General features: G+C 35.4%; 1 protein-coding gene across 1 annotated transcript in view; it reads left to right on the top strand.

Annotated features, from left to right (window-relative positions):
* The window catches only part of hiw (MYC binding protein highwire), a 1,014,282-nt gene that overhangs the window by 455,812 nt on the left and 540,357 nt on the right, over positions 1-18,113 (top strand). Inside the window, exon 43 of the mRNA XM_090402616.1 lies at positions 8,362-8,417. Coding sequence (XP_090258742.1) covers positions 8,362-8,417 — 56 coding nt within the window. The remainder of the gene's footprint in view (positions 1-8,361; positions 8,418-18,113) is intronic.

The following is an 18,113-nucleotide window of genomic DNA, read 5'->3' as shown; positions in this document are numbered from 1 at the left end:
TGTGAAATACTAAGTAAATAAACTAATATCTTATTATCCAGCAGCAGCAGCCATAAAGGCTATGTTAAAGTACCTTGTCTTATTTTGAAGGATTGTTTGTTCTTGTTTATATAAGAGTTGTTGTTGTGTGTGTGTGTGTATATATATATATATATATATATATATTGTAGCTGTTGTGAACTGCAGTGTAGGATGAATACAAAACTGGAGTTTTGTTGATCTTAAGTCACTTGTTATGTGCTTTTTTCCTATTGGAAATGATAGAAAATGTACAAGGTTGTTAAAGAAGTTTTATAAAGAAGATGCTGCTAAAGAAATATTTTACTACATTATTATTGAATGGATGAGAACAAGCAGTCACCCTGGAAGTTGTGTAAGAGCATGGTTAACAATAGTATAAGGACTATATTTTTTGCTTGGAAAGTAGTAAATGAACAGAATGGAATTGCCAGAGGTCACGAATGCCTTTTTGGTGAACAAGTTTAAGAATAGGTATAATAGGACATTCTGTGAATAATGGTTACTGCTGACTTTTCAGTGAACCTTCAGACTCTGTGGAGATATCCTTATTATGATAATAATTGAAAAGAGAGATATTCTTATGAGAAGTAAAATAAAACTCTGTTTTTAGTTTTGAACTTCACTAAATTATCTCCACTTTCTCTTCAGATTTCTCTCGTGGAAAGGTTTAGACGTTGGTTATGCATTTTTACTATATAATTTAAGGAAATTACAATGTACTAGGATATACATTAAAATTAAATTTTAATATATTTCTATATTTCAGCAACGTCACGTTGCCATTTTCAAGAACTTAAGTACAAGACATGTGCATGCAGGCACAACAAACAGTAAGTGAGGAAGAAGTAGGAAGCTCATTATTTCTCCTAAAGTCCTGATGGTGCCCTCTAGCTGGCAATGTTGGTATTCTTGGGCGATTGGGCTGAAGGTCTTCTGATGTAGGTTTCCCAAATTTGAGGAAGTCTCATGCAGCCAAATTTGTTGAGGTTTGGATCGTTTCTTAGGGCTGAAGCTGATTCCATGAAAAGCTTTTCATATCTGTATTTGCTACGGTGTATTACTGTGGCTTTCTTCCACCGTATTCTATGGCAGGTATCCAGAGCATGGTCAGCAAGACCCGAGTGGCTGTATTGGTGAAACCGGATGTAGTCCTTATGTTCTGAAATTCTGATATTTGCTGTCCTGCCTGTTTGGCCAAAGTAGGACAGCTTACAACTGCAGGGGACCTGGTATACACCAGGTAGGTCTAGGGGGGGAAGGTTGGTCTTTAGTAGAGCAGATAATTGATGCCAATTTTTTATATGGTCTGTAACAAGAAGTTAAGGTATGTTTTTTTAGGATTTTTGTGATTTTTTCCGAGGTGCCTCGGATATAGGGTATGGTGATGGATTCAGAGTAATCCTTGTTGTGAGGGGGTGGGGGGGTTGTGGTTTACTGGTTTCAATATTTTTTGGATTTTTTTTTTTGGGGGGGGGTAGCCATTGGCTGAGAAAGTGTTGAGAATGTGGTTTAGTTCTGTGGTCAGGGCATTGTCATTCGAGCAGATAAGTTTAGTCCTGTTGTGTAGTGTCTTAATGACTCCATATTGTTGTGAGGAGGGGTGGTGGGATTGTTGGTGAATGTATCTGCCTGTATGGGTGGGTTTTCTATATATTGAGAAAACCAAGGTTCCATCAGGCTGGCATGTGACTAGTGTGTCTAAGAAAGGAATGCAGTTGTTTTTTTCTTCTTCCAGGGTGAATTTGATTCTGGGGTGTTGGTTGTTTAGGTGGGTTAAGAAGGTGAGGAGTGCATCGGAGCCATGTGGCCAAATAGCGAATACATCATCTACATGGCGAAGCCAAACGGTTGGTTTTTGTGAGGCAGAGTGTAAGGCTTTATCTTCAAAAGTCTCCATATAAAAGTTGGCCAAGGGTGGGGAGAGTGGAGAACCCATGGCTGTCCCCTCTATTTGTTTGTAGAATTTTCCTTGCCAAACAAAATAGCCTGAGTTCATTGTGAACTGAAATAGGGCTGAGATATCGGGAGGAAATTTAGCTTGGATTAGCTCCAAAGATTCTTTGAGTGGGACATTAGCGAATAGGGAGGAGACATCAAAACTGACCATTATGTCAGTGTGTTTGAGTGTAAGGTTTTCTATGCTGGCTTTGAAGTGGGCTGAGTTTTTTATGTATGAAGGTGTGTTGCCAGTATACTGTGAGAGAGCTTTGGCCAAATGTTTAGCTAGTTTGTATGTGGGGGGAATCAATGCCATCCACTATGGGACATAATGGCATATTTTCCTTGTGAATTTTTGGGAGTCCATAAATGCGGGGGGGGGGGGGGTATGGAGTTATATGGTTTTAATTTGTTAGTGATTTCCACAGGCCAAGAAGTGACCTTCTTAAGGAGCCTGTGGAGTTTTCTAATTTTTGAGTTGGTGGGATCGTACTGGATAGGGAGGTAAGTGGCCCGATCTAACAATAGAGATTTCAGCTTACCTGTGTAATCTTTTTGGTTAAGCAATACAGTAGCATTCCCTTTGTCAGCTTTGGTGATTATTATTTTCTTGTTTTTCTTTAATTCTAATAGAGATTTAATTTCTTTACTGGGCATGTTGGTTTTAGGTGGTTTAGCTTTGTTCAGAACACAAGCTACATCCAGTGTAATATCGTTGGTGACGTGGTTTGGAAGGTGTTGGATCCCGCGTTCAATTCGTATCATAATTTCCTCCGCAGGTATTCTTCTGGGCACAATGGCGAAGTTGTGGCCACGTGCGAGGGCGTCACGTGCTTCAGGTTTTACACTGTGACGACAGGTTTACTACCGTTTCCAACAAAAACCACATTCTCAACACTTTCTCAGTTTTCTACCCCCCCCCCCCCCCCCAAATCCAAAAAATATTGAAACCAGTAAACCACAATCCCCTCACAACAAGGATTACTCTGAATCCATCACCATACCCTATATCCGAGGCACCTCGGAAAAAATCACAAAAATCCTAAAAAAACATACCTTAACTTCTTGTTACAGACCATATAAAAAATTGGCATCCCTTATCTGCTCTACTAAAGACCAACCTTCCCCCCCTAGACCTACCTGGTGTATACCAGGTCCCTTGCAGTTGTAAGCTGTCCTACTTTGGCCAAACAGGCAGGACAGCAAATATCAGAATTTCAGAGCACAAGGACTACATCCGGTTTCACCAATACAGCCACTCGGGTCTTGCTGACCATGCTCTGGATACCTGGCATAGAATTCGGTGGAAGAAAGCCAGGATAATACACCGTAGCAAATACAGATATATGAAAGGCTTTTCATGGAATCAGCTTCAGCCCTAAGAAACGATCCAAACCTCAACAAATTTGGCTGCATGAGACTTCCTCAAATTTAGGAAACCTACATCAGATTTCTCTATCATTACCAATGTAACCCAGTAGTGTCTGATTTTGCCTGCACTCTTCTTCTTCTTGCACATTAATAATTTTTCTAATCTCATATGTTATATACAATTTTTCTCATGAGTGCTTCTCAGTCCTCTTTTTCATTTGAGAAACCTTGCAGTTCTCAAATCAGTGTTTAAGACATTGGTTGTGGCAGGTTCAAATCATTGGAGCACTACAGGGTTTCTCAAATGAGGGATAGTTATGGGCAAAAGCAGACACCACTGGGATATTCTTACATTGACAGAGAAATCTGAAGAGAGGTTCACCATGACATTTGAATTGAACTACCTGAAAAGAAAATGGTGACAATAAGAAAGAGCAGAAGGCAGATCATGAGATAGTAACTTAAGAGGTCTCTGTGCTATATTCAGTCAAATATTCTAGCGACAGAAGGGTTTGGAGAAACTTCAGTGGTCCAAGGTATTTGACTCGAAATATTAAGACCAAACATGAGTTTTTCCAACTCTTCTATGGCTAGTGTTCAAAGGTATGCTGAAATAAAAAGTGGAGGAAATTGGTGGCCCTTGAAATAGTAAAGCAGCTGTTGATTACCTTCTCCATTAATTTAATGGCTTACTTTTATTTCCCCTTTTCAGGACAGGCCTTTAATAAAGGCCTGTCCTGAAAAAGGGAAATAAAAATAAATAATAAAGGCCTTTTTTATGTTGTTGATATATGCCAGACATGTCTTTTATGGGTAATGTGGAATCGGTATAATTCTGGAGCTCAGTTGGAGGAATACTATCTGACCCAGGAAACTTCTGCTATTGAGACTCAGGATAATTTTTTCAGATCTTTTTTGTGGAAGATCAGAGGTGGCATGCAGTATGCTGTTCATATGTAGTGGGAAGTGATTTTTTCCTAGTCCTTTTTTTTTTATACAGGAATTGGAAACAAAGACCAATTCCAAAAGGTTAATCTTATGTTTGAGTGATGCTAGCATGATACTGTCAAGATCTGAAAGTGATAGCATAGAATTTGTATCCAATAATGAAAGACCAGAAGTACTAGTTGTCTTATGAACAGGAGACAAGATTTCTGCATTTGGTTCTTTCCAGAGTCTTGGATTTTTATTTTATTTTATTTTTAAGATGATGTTGCAGGCTGTCGTGTAGGTCTAGCGCAAAGCTGGAAATGTTTGACTTGAGATATGCTGAATTTTTATATTGGATTGATTTGGCACACTTTTGGAAGCTAAGCTTGGATAGTCGTCAGAGTTTTGTGTGAAGTAGGGAATGAAGGTCCTCATTCCTAGAAAGATTATTTCAATTTTTTGGTGAAATAAGTGTTTAGATCAGAAGAAATCATAATTAGACCATGGAACTTTCGACTCTACAATGTGCCAACTGCGATGACCACAGATGGCACATTGTAGAGTCGAAGGACATGGACCTGAAATTGGCTTGTGGTGAAGGTTGACCTGTAAAATAGTAAATTTAGAGAAGGCTGTAGTCAGAGTTACTATGAGGAGATGTGATATCCACACCCAGAGAATTGTTGGTGGCTGTTTAGTGATCTTGTGTTTATGCTCTTGCATAAATGACTTTTTTAGTGTTATTATATTGGTTCATCATTCATAACTGTTGTGGTTCAGTGTTTTGTAACTGTTTGTGCATTTTAGATTAGATCAAGCAAGTTTTTATTTCATATGGAGTTCCCCTTATCTCCTCCCCCCCGTTCTTTAAGATGGGTTGAGCCCTCCTAATGAGGGATTAAGTATATTTTTATGACCTGTAGATCCATGTGTTTCACAGGGCCGATTTGTCTGTTCTGAGGGAAAAAAAACCTAAGTTTCTGAGTGAAAAAATCCTCTACCTCCATATGAGACTGGCTAACTCACCTTTAGTCGAAAGACACCAGATAAAGGTCCCTCACATCATGGTCAGGAATCGAACTCAGGTCTTTCCGACCAAAGGGCTTCATCTATACCAACTGAGCTACAGAGGATGTTGAACAGCACGAATAGTAAAAAGAAATATCTGTTGTCCCATGTATTGTTGAAGTAATGTTTAATGTTAGGGCATGGTCTTCAAACGTTGTATGCATGCAGTTATTTGAGGATCAGTTGTTGGTTGGTGTTTATTAGACCTCCAAAGCATCATTAAAACTAGTTTTCATGAAATTTTTTAAAATTATACTTGTCAAGAAATTATATTCTTGCTTACTCTTTTATTCTAGTATAAGCAAACAAAGTTGGTGCATGAAGTATCTTCATGAATAGGCTACTTCACATAATGCAAAGCACACTTCCTTTTGGATATGTATATTTGCTATGCATTGAAGGAAAGGTTACTACCAGCTTCAATCCATATTAAGGTCTCATAACTGGGAGCCAAATCCGGGAAGAGACCATATGGAGGATGAAGAATAAGTTGTATGTTTACCATATGCAAGTAATAAAAAAGTTTATCACCTTATTATTGAAATACTGTGGAGCAGATTATTTTAATAATAGGCTACTTCACACTTTCTGGTCATTTTCTCCAGAAAGTGTGACGGGTTGATAGTGTTGCCGATAGATGGCAACACTATTGGCAACATCTTTTTTTTTATAAGTTGGTACATCTGTCATAAGCTTCCATGTGAAATTGCAAGTAATTCTATCAAGTAGTTTATTTTATACAGCTGTCTGAAGCAAAAGTGTTCTCTGTATCCCTTGAAATGGATAAAATTGAGTATCGTGCGGTTATAAAATTCTTTGTAAAAAAAGGTTTAACACCAAAAGATATTCATTCGAAGTTCATAAAAGTTTATGGGCACTCTTCTCCTTTGTTTTCAACAATTAAGAAATGGGCTACCATGTTTAAAGTGGCCGTACCAGCCTTGAAGATAGTCGAAAGATGATCCATGTGAAGGACGTCCAAAAAGTATAACAACACCAGAAATCATTGATTAAGTGAACGATATATGTATTGGATGACCGGCTAGTCAAAGTGCGTGAAATTGCTGACACTATAGGCATTTCAAAAGAACATGTAGGATATATTTTGCATGAAGAATTGCATATGAAAAAGCTTTGTGCAAGATGGGTTCCACGCTTCCTCATAGCTGATCAAAAATGCACTCACATGAAAATCTCTGAACAGTGCTTGGAGCATTTTAACAAGAATAAAACTGGTTTTGTGATTCGATTTATTACTTTGCATGAGACTTGGATTCACCATAACACACCAGAATTCAAACAGCAGTCAAAACAGTGGACAGGAAGCCAGTTGTTCAGCGCCGAAGAAGGCAAAGTCGGTTCCATCAGCAGGAAAGGTCATGGCATCAGTGTTTTGGGATGCTAAAGGCATATTATTTATTAATTATCTTGAAAAGGGTAAAACAATAACCCTGGAATATTATTCCGATCTTTTAATCAGACTAGATGAAAAAATTCATGAGAAAAGGACCTGGTTTGTAGAAGAAAAAATCATCTTTCATCAGGACAATGTACCTGCCCACAAAGGTGGAATGGGAAAATTAAGGGATCTGCACTCTGAATTGTTGGAACATCCATCCTATTTCCAAGATTTGACTCCCTCTGAGTTCTATCTCTTCAAAAAACTAAAACTCTTCCTAGCTGGTCAGCATTTTTCTTCGAATCAAGAGGTGATTGCAGCTGTAGAGGGATATTTTGCAGATCTTATTGAGAACCATTACAGGGATGGGGCATTGCTGGAATAAATGTATTAGTCTTAAGGGAGATTATGTTGAAAAATAAAAATAATTTCGAAATTATAAATTCCTATTTTCATTGTTAGGCTGAGAACTTTTCAGACAGATGTCTGCAAGAAAGTGTACTTTGCATTATGGGATACTGAAGCAATTCATGAAGTCAGCAGCCCCTATATACAAGTAGCCTATTTGTGAAGATACTTCATGCACAAATTTTGTTTGCTTACACGTGGATAAAGACTTAAACAAGAACATAATTTCTTATTAAGTATAATTTCCTTTGTAACCAAGTGAAAAAAAAACTTTCTACAGAAATTTTCTAGTTTTGATAAGTGACTTTCTTCTGCATTATGGTGTTATTAAATATATTTCACATATTCAGAAACCACTACCATTCTCAGTTTCTGTAGCTAATCACATTTTCTATGGCTTCCACCCACAAAAGATTTTTATAAACTGATAGTGGTGCATTCATACTGTGGGTGGACTAAAGGTTTCTATTTTTATTTATATTTTACATATTCTGAAAAACCTGCTCTAGAGACTAAACATAGAACTTTTTTTCTTCAATGAGAAGTGTGGTGGTATGACACCAGTCAGTGAAATACCACCTAAAGGCAATCATAAATATCTATGCCTATGGCAAGATTTGAACCTGCAGCTTGATGATTGGAGAGCAGATATGCCAACCAAGCAGGCAAATGTGCTCCAATGAACTGCGTATGTGCCCCAAAAATTCTGTTATGGTTATGAAATTTCTAGTAAAAGTAGCTACATTTATTTTACAACATCTCATTTTGCATTTTTCAGTTCTCTGCTCTGTCAATCATCGTGAGAAACACACACACATACATATATTTATACAAATAAATGTGTGTGCGTACACAAGATATATGCATTATGAGCTAATTCCTCTCTTTCTGTCTATCTCTCGCTCTGTGTATACACAAGATGTATGCAAAACTTTCTGAAGAAAGTGTCTCTGGTATTTGAATAGTGAAAAATAATAGCAATGATAAATGTGATTGCATTCAAATATATACAGTAATTTTTTCCTCTCTCTCTCTCTCTCTGATTTTCAGAGCATTTCTAGGTATACACATGTTTAATAATAATTTTTTGTATTTTTGTAATAATTTGAACAATTTTTGTTACTTTATAAATTGATAACCATTAATTATCATTCAATTCATTAATAAATTTACTGCAACTTTTTAATTGTTAGTATGATACAATTTAAAAAAAGTCTGCTTTTTAGCTTCCATAGGTGAAGTAGAGGAAGATCAAGATCTTATAGAGGAATTAGCTCATCAGGTAGGTGCATTTGACTTAAATTACTATTCCATATCTAATGATGACAATTTTTATTGCTAATAATCTCTTTTTAAATATTCACTCTCGTACAGAATAACCAAGAACTAGACTATAATAAATACCAGTTTTTGAACAAAATGATGCTGTTCATTAGTCTTTCTCTAATTAAAATTATGCCACCAAAGGTTAAGGGGCCAACATGGATATGAAATTGCTGTTTGTTTCTTAACTAAATTGGCTGACTTTTATGGTTATCATTTTTCTATCAAATTTGACCACTCTTTAAATAGAATGCTTAAAATGCTTATAACTTTTGATTCACAAAGCAGACCATAATGAAATAAATGTCGATTGTTAAGAGGAATAAACATTACATCAGTATTAAAAATAAATTAATGATTGTTAGTGAATATTAAAAAATCATAATTCAAAAATGCATATTTGAAAAAAGTATGAATTCCCAAAAGTACCATCCCTCCATCTATCATTCACCTTCAAATAGATCAAAAGGAATCTTTTGCAATTTTAATTTGGTTTTCATCAAATTACACTAATTTGCTAATGAATAATTGCACTATATTTGTTTTATATTTAGTGTAACCTTTGATATGCTTCACTTGAAGAACGCATAATATCAAAAGTTCCTGAAGAATGTTTTTATCCTGTTTTGTTGTCCCAGTGATGAAGGTTGTAGTGTTATAATGTGGGAGTGCTTCTAATAGTATGGATTAGTTCTGCTGTGTAACTCATGGAATCATGACTGCTGGATCCTATATGTCTTGGACAATTTTGTGTATTCCATATTATTGTAGTTTTATGGTATTGGCCATTACTTCTTCCAACAGCATAATGTTCCTGTGAAATGATTGTGAACACATGATTTCAAGAGAATAATGTTGAGACTTTGTATGGTCGTGACCTAACCTAATGTTCTAACCTAAAAGATCCTCTTTGGGTTGACTTGAGGCACAGCATACATGTCCCTCTTCATTAGCAGATCTTGTCAATGCTTTCAAAGGAAGAGCAGAGTAAAATACCATCAGAAGTCATTATAAATCTTCCACAGTGCATTAAAGTAGTTATTACAACCAAAGGTTGGGACATGTCATTGAGGTGGTCTGTCATTATATACATTGTTTATAGTAGTATAGTTAACAAAGGTGTGAGGACTTTCTTGTATAATGAAACCTGTGTTGCGTACTCAGAATTATAGAATCACATGTGTGCCACAGTAAAAATTAATTATCATAAAGATATTTCATTTTGTGTATCATAAAACATCATCAGTATAGGCAGAGGATAACAGTAAGGAATTTGAATAAAAGAAACAGTAGAGCACATGTATTACATTGGAATCCCTCTGTACACAGTCACATGTTTATTGGTTAAAAACTATTAGGCTGGAAATAAAGTTAAAATTATTTATTTATTTGTTAAGGATAATTTCACACACTTTAGGAATGGTAAGGTAGTCATTATGATTGAGCTTTGATGGGATCTGAAGCCCAACTTCATTGACCTAACCTCAGTTGTAATAACTGCCTTACCATTCCTAAAGTGTGGAAAATTGTTATCCTTAGCACGGTGAATGTATCTTAACAGAGTGCATAACCCCAACTATGAAATGGCAATGTGATGGTATGGTATGGTCCTGTTTTTGCTGGTTTTCCCCTGGACCTTTGTGGTACCACAAACATTGAACTCTGAGAGGTATCTAAACATTCTGGACAGTGCAATGTTTCCCACTTTGTGACATTGCTATGGAAATGACATTGTCTCTTTCAGCAAGACAATGTGCTTTGTCATAAAGCTGCTGTAACTGTGGTTTGTGGCCATGAGCATCACCACACTTGCCTGACCTCCACAGAGCCCTGATCTCAACCCTCTCGAACATCTGTGGGATGAACTGGAGGGTTGAATGGTGTCAAGCGATGTTCATTCCACAACAGTCCAGTACCTCATTACATTGTCTACAGGAAGAATGGTTCAAACCTCCCATTGATCGCTATTGTATGCTTGTGGAAAGTTTGCCCCGTAGGATTGCTGCAGTCATCTCAGTGAAAGGTGGTCCTATATTTTATTAAGGACAATGTCTACAGGGAGAATGGTCCAAACCTCCCATTGATCGCTATTATGCTTGTGGAAAGTATGCCCCCTAGGATTGCTGCAGTCATCTCAGTGAAAGGTGGTCCTACATTTTATTAAGGAGGTCACTATGACTGTTTGTTCCTCACACTGTGGTGTCCATTGACTTTTTTCCAAGCAGTGTATGCTGTGCCAGACCAGACTTTTGAGGTTTAATGTATCCAATGTAGTATCGATGTTCATTAATTCTTTTTCCACAAAATGGCCTGTCTACCAAAAGCATGTCAAATTACATTCACAAAGGATCTTCACAAGGTAAATACCAGCTAAAGATAAAGGTGACAGTTTGTCTTTTGTAGATGGTAACAGATGAGATATTTTATTGATGGGAAAATATGTGAAAATAAGATGATGCTTCTTTAAAATTCTATGAATAGGTTCAGAGATACCTGAAATATAAGAGATTGCAACCCTTCAGTGTGTTGATGAATCATTAGCTGATGGAACATAGGAGTCAGTCATTTTCTGGATTTGATGAGGGTTATAATCATTCGATTCCATTAAAGTTTTGATATAGCGGGAAGTTCTTATAAGCTTGAGGGGGAGGAGCACACATTGTGTGCTTTTTTAATTAATGACTTTATAACACTGATTTTTTGAGAGGTGTGATGAGCAGACATTGAATATATATGATATATGATATATATGATAAACACTCTTTAACAAAGTACTGGAGGCTGTGCGAGTAAGAAGAAGAATGTTCAAGAATGGTAAATATCAAAAATAATTTTAATATTATTTATTAATATTAATAGTAATTTCTAGCTCATGGCAGCTGCTTTTAGTTGGCAAACTGATTGTTGTATGTACTTGTATTCCATTACTTTGATTGTCTGGTTGTTTCTATACACCGATGGTGTACTCTGATTTTCAGCATGAAAGATATGTACTTTCATTAAAATTTATTACTGTGGTATTGTGTAATTTTGCTGTTTATAGTTATGTCACAAATACCTTTAAAGATTTGACTTAAATAAAAAATAAAGATAAATGAAGGTAAATTTTAATTATTAATATTGTCAAGTATAGAAATATAATTATTTAATGTTCAACCTGTCTAGAATAGTTGATTCAAACTAAGCTTTACAGTATTCTCTCTGAAAGATTAGCAATACAATGATAATTATATAATAATAAATATATAATTTTTTAGAATTTCCTTTCATTCACTGTTGAGTTCTTAATCCTGGAAATCACTGAAACAGTTTTCAACATCATGAGTTTTTTTAATTTAAAAAAAAAAAAAAAAAAAAAAAAAAAAAAAAAAAAAAACTTCCCAGGGACAAATAGTTGAGAAATCATGGCAGTACAACAAGGATTTATATTTTGTATGTCTGAAAACAGTATATGATAAGACTGAAACTGAAAAGTTGTTCAAAATGTTAAAATTATATTGTGCAATTGGAACATTATTGAATAGTTTATACTTAAGTTGTAAATCAGTAGTTAGGATTATAATCTTTAAATACTAAATTACACAATAACCACAGTAATTAATTTGAATGAAATTAAAGTACAGATATTTCATACTGAAAATAACAGTACATCATCAGTATGTAGAAACAAGCAAATCAAAGGAATGGGAATACAAAGTACATACAGCAGTTGGTGGTTTACCAATTTAAAAACTGTTGCCGTGTGCTATTTAAAACTATTTTGATGGTTACATAAGATAAGAATCTCCCAAAAATTTTTTGGAGAGAGACAATCGTTCCGATTCAGAATTGGCCAATGTAAAAGAGCTTCGCAACTTTCTTTGGAAAGGCATTCATATTTAAAACTGCATCTATGGAGAAGATGAACTTTATCCCACTGGATATTGTGTTTAGTGTCAATACTATGTCATGCCAGACCAGACTTTTGAGGTTTCATGTATTCGATATAATATTGATGTTCATTAATTATTTTTTCCATAGAACAGCCTGTTTGTCCAAAATATGTTAGATTACATTCACACGGTATCTGGTAAACACCAGCTAATGATAGAAAGCCAGTTTGTCTTTTGTAAATCAGTAGTTAGGATGCTAATCTTTAAATAATAAATTACACAGTAACCACAATAATTAACTTTAATGAAATTAAAGTACAGATATTTCATACTGAAAATAACTAATTTAATTTTAATAACTAAAAATAAGTAATTTATTATTTATTTAGTAGTTAGAATTGAATCATGTGCTGGAAGATGATATGATGTTAAATGAGGTAGGTAAGTTTGTATGCCATCACTATTGCTATTCGGCTCTACAGATCAGATCATGATGAAAAATAATGTTAAATATGATATCAGAATCAGCAATATAATTTTTTTACATCAATCTCCACACATGAAAGGTTTCAAAATCGATAGTGCATCTGTGCCTTATATGGAAGCTCAAGAAAAAAGAAGGAACCTGTTTTTTTGGACAACATATATATTCCTTAGGGAGAATTGTTGGGAATTGGCAATTCCAGAGGTAGAATGAAAGAGGCAGATGAGAAGGTGGGTCAACATGTTTGGAACTGATTGAAAATGGATGCTGATTAGCAGTTTACGGAGTTGCATAAATGAAACATATTGAGGCATAACATCTTGTGAGGAAAAGATACCTAGTTTTTCTGGAAGCAGAGGAGGATATGGATTTAATGTGCTTATGCCAGGCTAGAGGTTTAACATGTTCGCTGCCAACTACGAGTATACTTGTAGTTGGTAAACCAGCTACGAGTATACTCGTATGACGCTTACCGCCAGCAACGAGATTACTGTACTGACCTTGAAGAAGTGAAAATGCTTGGCTTGTGGAGCTAGCATCAAAACTGTGTATTCTCATAGATGGTATATGCTCTGCACAAGCCAATTAAGAGTATACTCGGATGACGCTTACCGCCGGCAACAAGATTACTGTACTGACCTTGAAGAAGTGAAATTGCTCAGCATACGGGAACAGACCATGCCGAAGTAGCATGACAGCGAACATGTTAAGTCAGTTCCAAGAATTGATCTTAGTATTGTCAATAGTGAGGGAAGGTAAAGTGTGGTCCTTCTTGAGTGAAATGACAGGATTGAGATTTGGTGGCATTGAAGTTGACAAAGTTGTCCTCACCCCACTGAAATATGGCAAGGTGACCTTGTAGCTTAGGATATATAACTACACTGCAAGGTTATCAAATGAAAAAGAGGAATATAAAGTGCTTGCATCTGTAAAACTTGGTTAAGATTTGTTGTTAGTAACAGAAAACCATTTATGAACAGGAGAAAGAATACTCAGATAGCTAGAAAAAACCACATGTGGTTTTTTCTAGACACATCTAAACTAATGAAATTAAAGTACAGATATTTCATACTGAAAATAACTAATTTAATTTTAGTTAAATTAGTTATTTTAATATATAAGGATATAAGCTGTGAATTGAGGATAGCAGAATCCATATTGGTGGTCTCTAATTAACTAATGAGCTTCCAGGTGGTGAATGAGCAGACTATTATTTTCTGTAGCACTGAAGTGAGTGCAGCTGAACAATAGTTTGATGACTGGAATTGAGTTGAATATAGGCTTGCTTCCATACTGTAGTAAAGATGCAAGATGAGTACAAAAGATTATATAAACAATATAGGATGGATGTTAATTCAGTAGCATTTTAAGCATTATCTGGGGTTGGGATATCATGCTTGTTATCCAAGATATTCAAGATTCTTCTGATGTCTTTCTGATGAAAAAACTAGAGAAAGCATGCAATGAACTGTGCTGATAATTCATGCAGTGAATTATTAGCTCAGAAGTTGGAGGAAGAGAATGGTGTCAACACATCAACCTTGTCTTTAGGTGTTGTTACAATAGTTCCCTCAGAATTGGAAAGAGGTGGAAACAGGAATGGACAGAAGTTGTGCCCAGTCCCATGAAAACTAGAGAAAGCATGCAATGAACTGTGCTGATAATTCATGCAGTGAATTATTAGCTCAGAAGTTGGAGGAAGAGAATGGTGTCAACACATCAACCTTGTCTTTAGGTGTTGTTACAATAGTTCCCTCAGAATTGGAAAGAGGTGGAAACAGGAATGGACAGAAGTTGTGCCCAGTCCCATTGGTGATGGACCAGAAGGCCTCAACTGCCATTTGAGCACCATGCAAGTATTTTGTACTTGGTCCTTATAAAATCTGATACTTGCCCTTATATGTTGTGATGGGCAAGAATGTGATGTGGATGACAAGGACTTGACTGTCATATGAGCAGCATGCAAATATTTTGTACTTGGTCCTTATAAAATGTGATACTTGCCTTATATATGGATTTATTGACAATCTTTTTGTAACTGTTGCATGCTGTAGGCTGCAAGACCCATTATTCACTCAATACCTATCATACCTTTTTTTTTTAACTCATTCACTGACAAAGCCCTCACAACCACCTCTGGCAACCCATTCACTACCCTCAAAAAAAAACAAAAAAAACTAGTATAAACACCTTTCTTAACTCTTACAGTTTTTTTTTTTTTTGGGGGGGGGGGAAGAACCCCTTGATCTCTTCCTTCCTGCCATATATTTGAAAAAAAATTCTTCTTTATCAATCCATAAAATCCCTTTAATAACGTATATGCTTCTATCGTGTTTTTTTTTTTTTTTTCTCCTATTAGATCAATTTTTGAAGTCCACAGACCAATTTATTCTCACAGGGAAAATCCCATACATCTGCCACAATCTTTGTAACTTTCCTCTGGATCCTCTCCACCACTTCTTCATTCCCATGGAATCTAGGTGACCACATCTGTGCACAGTGGCCATAATAGTCCTGATGTGGTCTTACTAAATCCTTATATAGGGAACAATAACCTCCCTATCCTTGTCAGTGTGTCCTTCAATAGTCACATAGTCTAATGTGCTGTTTTAGCTACCTTTGCAATAGGCCCTCTAATCTTATTGTTCACAATCATCCCTCCCCCAAAGTTCCTGGCCTCATCAGTTTCCTGCAGTTCATTTCCACCAATGTAGTATACAACTTACAATCTCTTCTTCCCAAAATGAATCACTTACACTTTACTACATTAAACTGACAGGCATTTATTCTCATTTAAGTCCTGCAGGATCTCTGCATCACCATTGATATTGATGTAATATTTATAGATATGTTATACTCTTAAATAAGTCCATTATAAGTTATTGAAACTTTTAAATATTACTTTCCAGCCACTATGAATCATCCCATAGTAAACATGGATGTTTGTGAATGTTTTTAGTTAGATGATTGCATTGTCCATTGTGAGATTACCATCCTGCTTATTGGAAGATCTGAAGTGGTTTGTTAGAAGTTGTTTAGTCTTTAGTGTTTCCAGGTTAATTAACCTCATCATACCGATATACAATATTTTTGTAACCTTTCAGTGGGTGATATTCGCATGAAATTTATTTAAATCAGTAAAATGACAAAAAATATGAAAAAAGCCAAAATCATAGATGCATTCTCATTTATATATACATAGGTACAACAAATAAAATATTTTAGTTAAGTACAAATTTAGTGTGAAAATGGCAAGTTAAATATGGAAACAGGTAATAACATGAGGAAGGCCAGAATTGGAAGCCAGTTGAACATATTGAACAAGACACAAAATACCAAACTAACATTAAGTACTGAAGCCAGTTTTAGCTTTCATAATTATAATATTAGTATTCATAGTTAGCATTCATAGTTATATTCATAGTTGGTTTAGAAACAAAACATTTAATTAAGGACTGGAGAGACCGAGATATTGAGAGCTCTGAGGAAAATTAGGGGAGTGAACTGATGAAATCAGTGGCAGAACCATATTAAAATGTAGAAATTGCATACGTAACATTTTCAGCATTCCGGTGAGTAGAACTGATCTTAAGGTGATGTGGCCAGATAAACAGAATGGAAAATTATAGTTTAGCAGAATGGATGTTTGAATTAAAAAAGGAAATACACATTACTCAAAGGAAGAGCAAGATTTAGATGGATGGATGAATTAGATCAACAAAAATCTAGATATTTTGTGACCATATTGGACACAAGTTAATTTAGAAAAAAACTGTTAGTAGGAAATTAGTAATAATGAAAGCTTAGTTGGGATGGACTTTCATGATGTTTTGTATGTAATGCTGATGGTACATAACCAGGAAATAACTGAATATACCAGGGGTCGGGAACCTTTTTGAACCAAAGAGCCATTCCACCAAAAGAATTAATTAAACAAAATTTTGGGAGCCGCAACTTCAATTCGATTTTTTCATGTGACTCAAAGGAGCCATTAGTTCAAACTTAGGTAAATTTGTTTTTAATTGAGTACTTCCAGATATCAAATACCACTTTTATGTTTGCATATAAATATTTTATGTGTTCAATAAATAAAACAACATTAAGTTTGATTATGTTTTAAATCACAAAACATTTTTAAGTAAGTAAAATATTGTAAAAAAGTCAGAATTTTTATTGCAAAAAGAATTAGTCTGAACAAAAATACAATATTATGTTACTTAAATATAAAGAGCCAACAGGCTTAATTTCGGCAATATAAACATTATTTAAATTAAGGGGATATTAGATCCCACATTGTTTTAAAACCGAATAAGAAACTCAAAGATTGGAATCAGAGAGTTTCATGCCAAATATAGTATAAAAACTATAAAAGTATCGGCGAATACTAGCGTGAGCTATTGCAAGTAGTCCTAGAACGTAGTACAAACATGGGCAACTCATTGCAAAGGTGGGTAAAGTTCTGATTGCTATTCTTGGTATTTTCCATAATGTAAAAACACATTTCCTAGGAAATGTATGCTGTTATTACATTATGGTGGGAGGTCACTACCCAGACCGGTTTCAGCCTTTTTTGAGGCTTCATCAGTGAGTAGCTAGACCAAATTAATACCAACGGGTATAGCGAAAAGAACTTATATATTCTGTTATACGAGTTGTCCAAAAGGTGCACCCATTAAGTTACTTAAATATAAAGAGCTACGTTCGTACGTTGTTTGTACTGCGTATGACTACTTGCATTAGCTCACGCTAGTATTTGCCGATACTTTTATAGTTTTTATACTATATTCGGCATGAAACTCTCTGATTCCAATCTTTGAGTTTCTTATTCAGTTTTAAAACAATGTGGGATCTAATATCCCCTTAATTTAAATAATGTTTATATCGCCGAAATGAAGCCTGTTGGCTCTTTATATTTAAGTAACTTAATGGGTGCACCTTTTGGACAACTCGTATAGCAGAATATATAAATTCTTTTTGCTATACCCTTCGGTATTAATTTGATCTAGCTACTCACTGATGAAGCCTCAAAAAAGGCTGAAACCGGTCTGGGTAGTGACCTCCCAACATAATGTAATAACAGCATACATTTCCTAGGAAATGTGTTTTTACGTTATGGAAAATACCAAGAATAACGATCAGAACTTTATCCACCTTTGCAACGAGTTGCCCGTGTTTGTACTATGTTCTAGGACTACTTGCATTAGCTCACGCTAGTATTCGCTGATACTTTTATAGTTTTTATACTATATTCGGCATGAAACTCTCTGATTCCAATCTTTGAGTTTCTTATTCGGTTTTA

The sequence above is a fragment of the Typopeltis vanoorti genome, chromosome 13 (genome assembly GCF_054136105.1).
Source record: "Typopeltis vanoorti isolate ZY-2024b chromosome 13, IOZ_Tvanoo_1.0, whole genome shotgun sequence".
In the NCBI taxonomy this organism is placed as follows: Eukaryota; Metazoa; Arthropoda; class Arachnida; order Uropygi; family Thelyphonidae; genus Typopeltis; species Typopeltis vanoorti.
The sequence above is the reverse complement of the archived record's forward strand: the minus strand, read 5'-3'. Positions and strand labels throughout refer to the sequence as shown.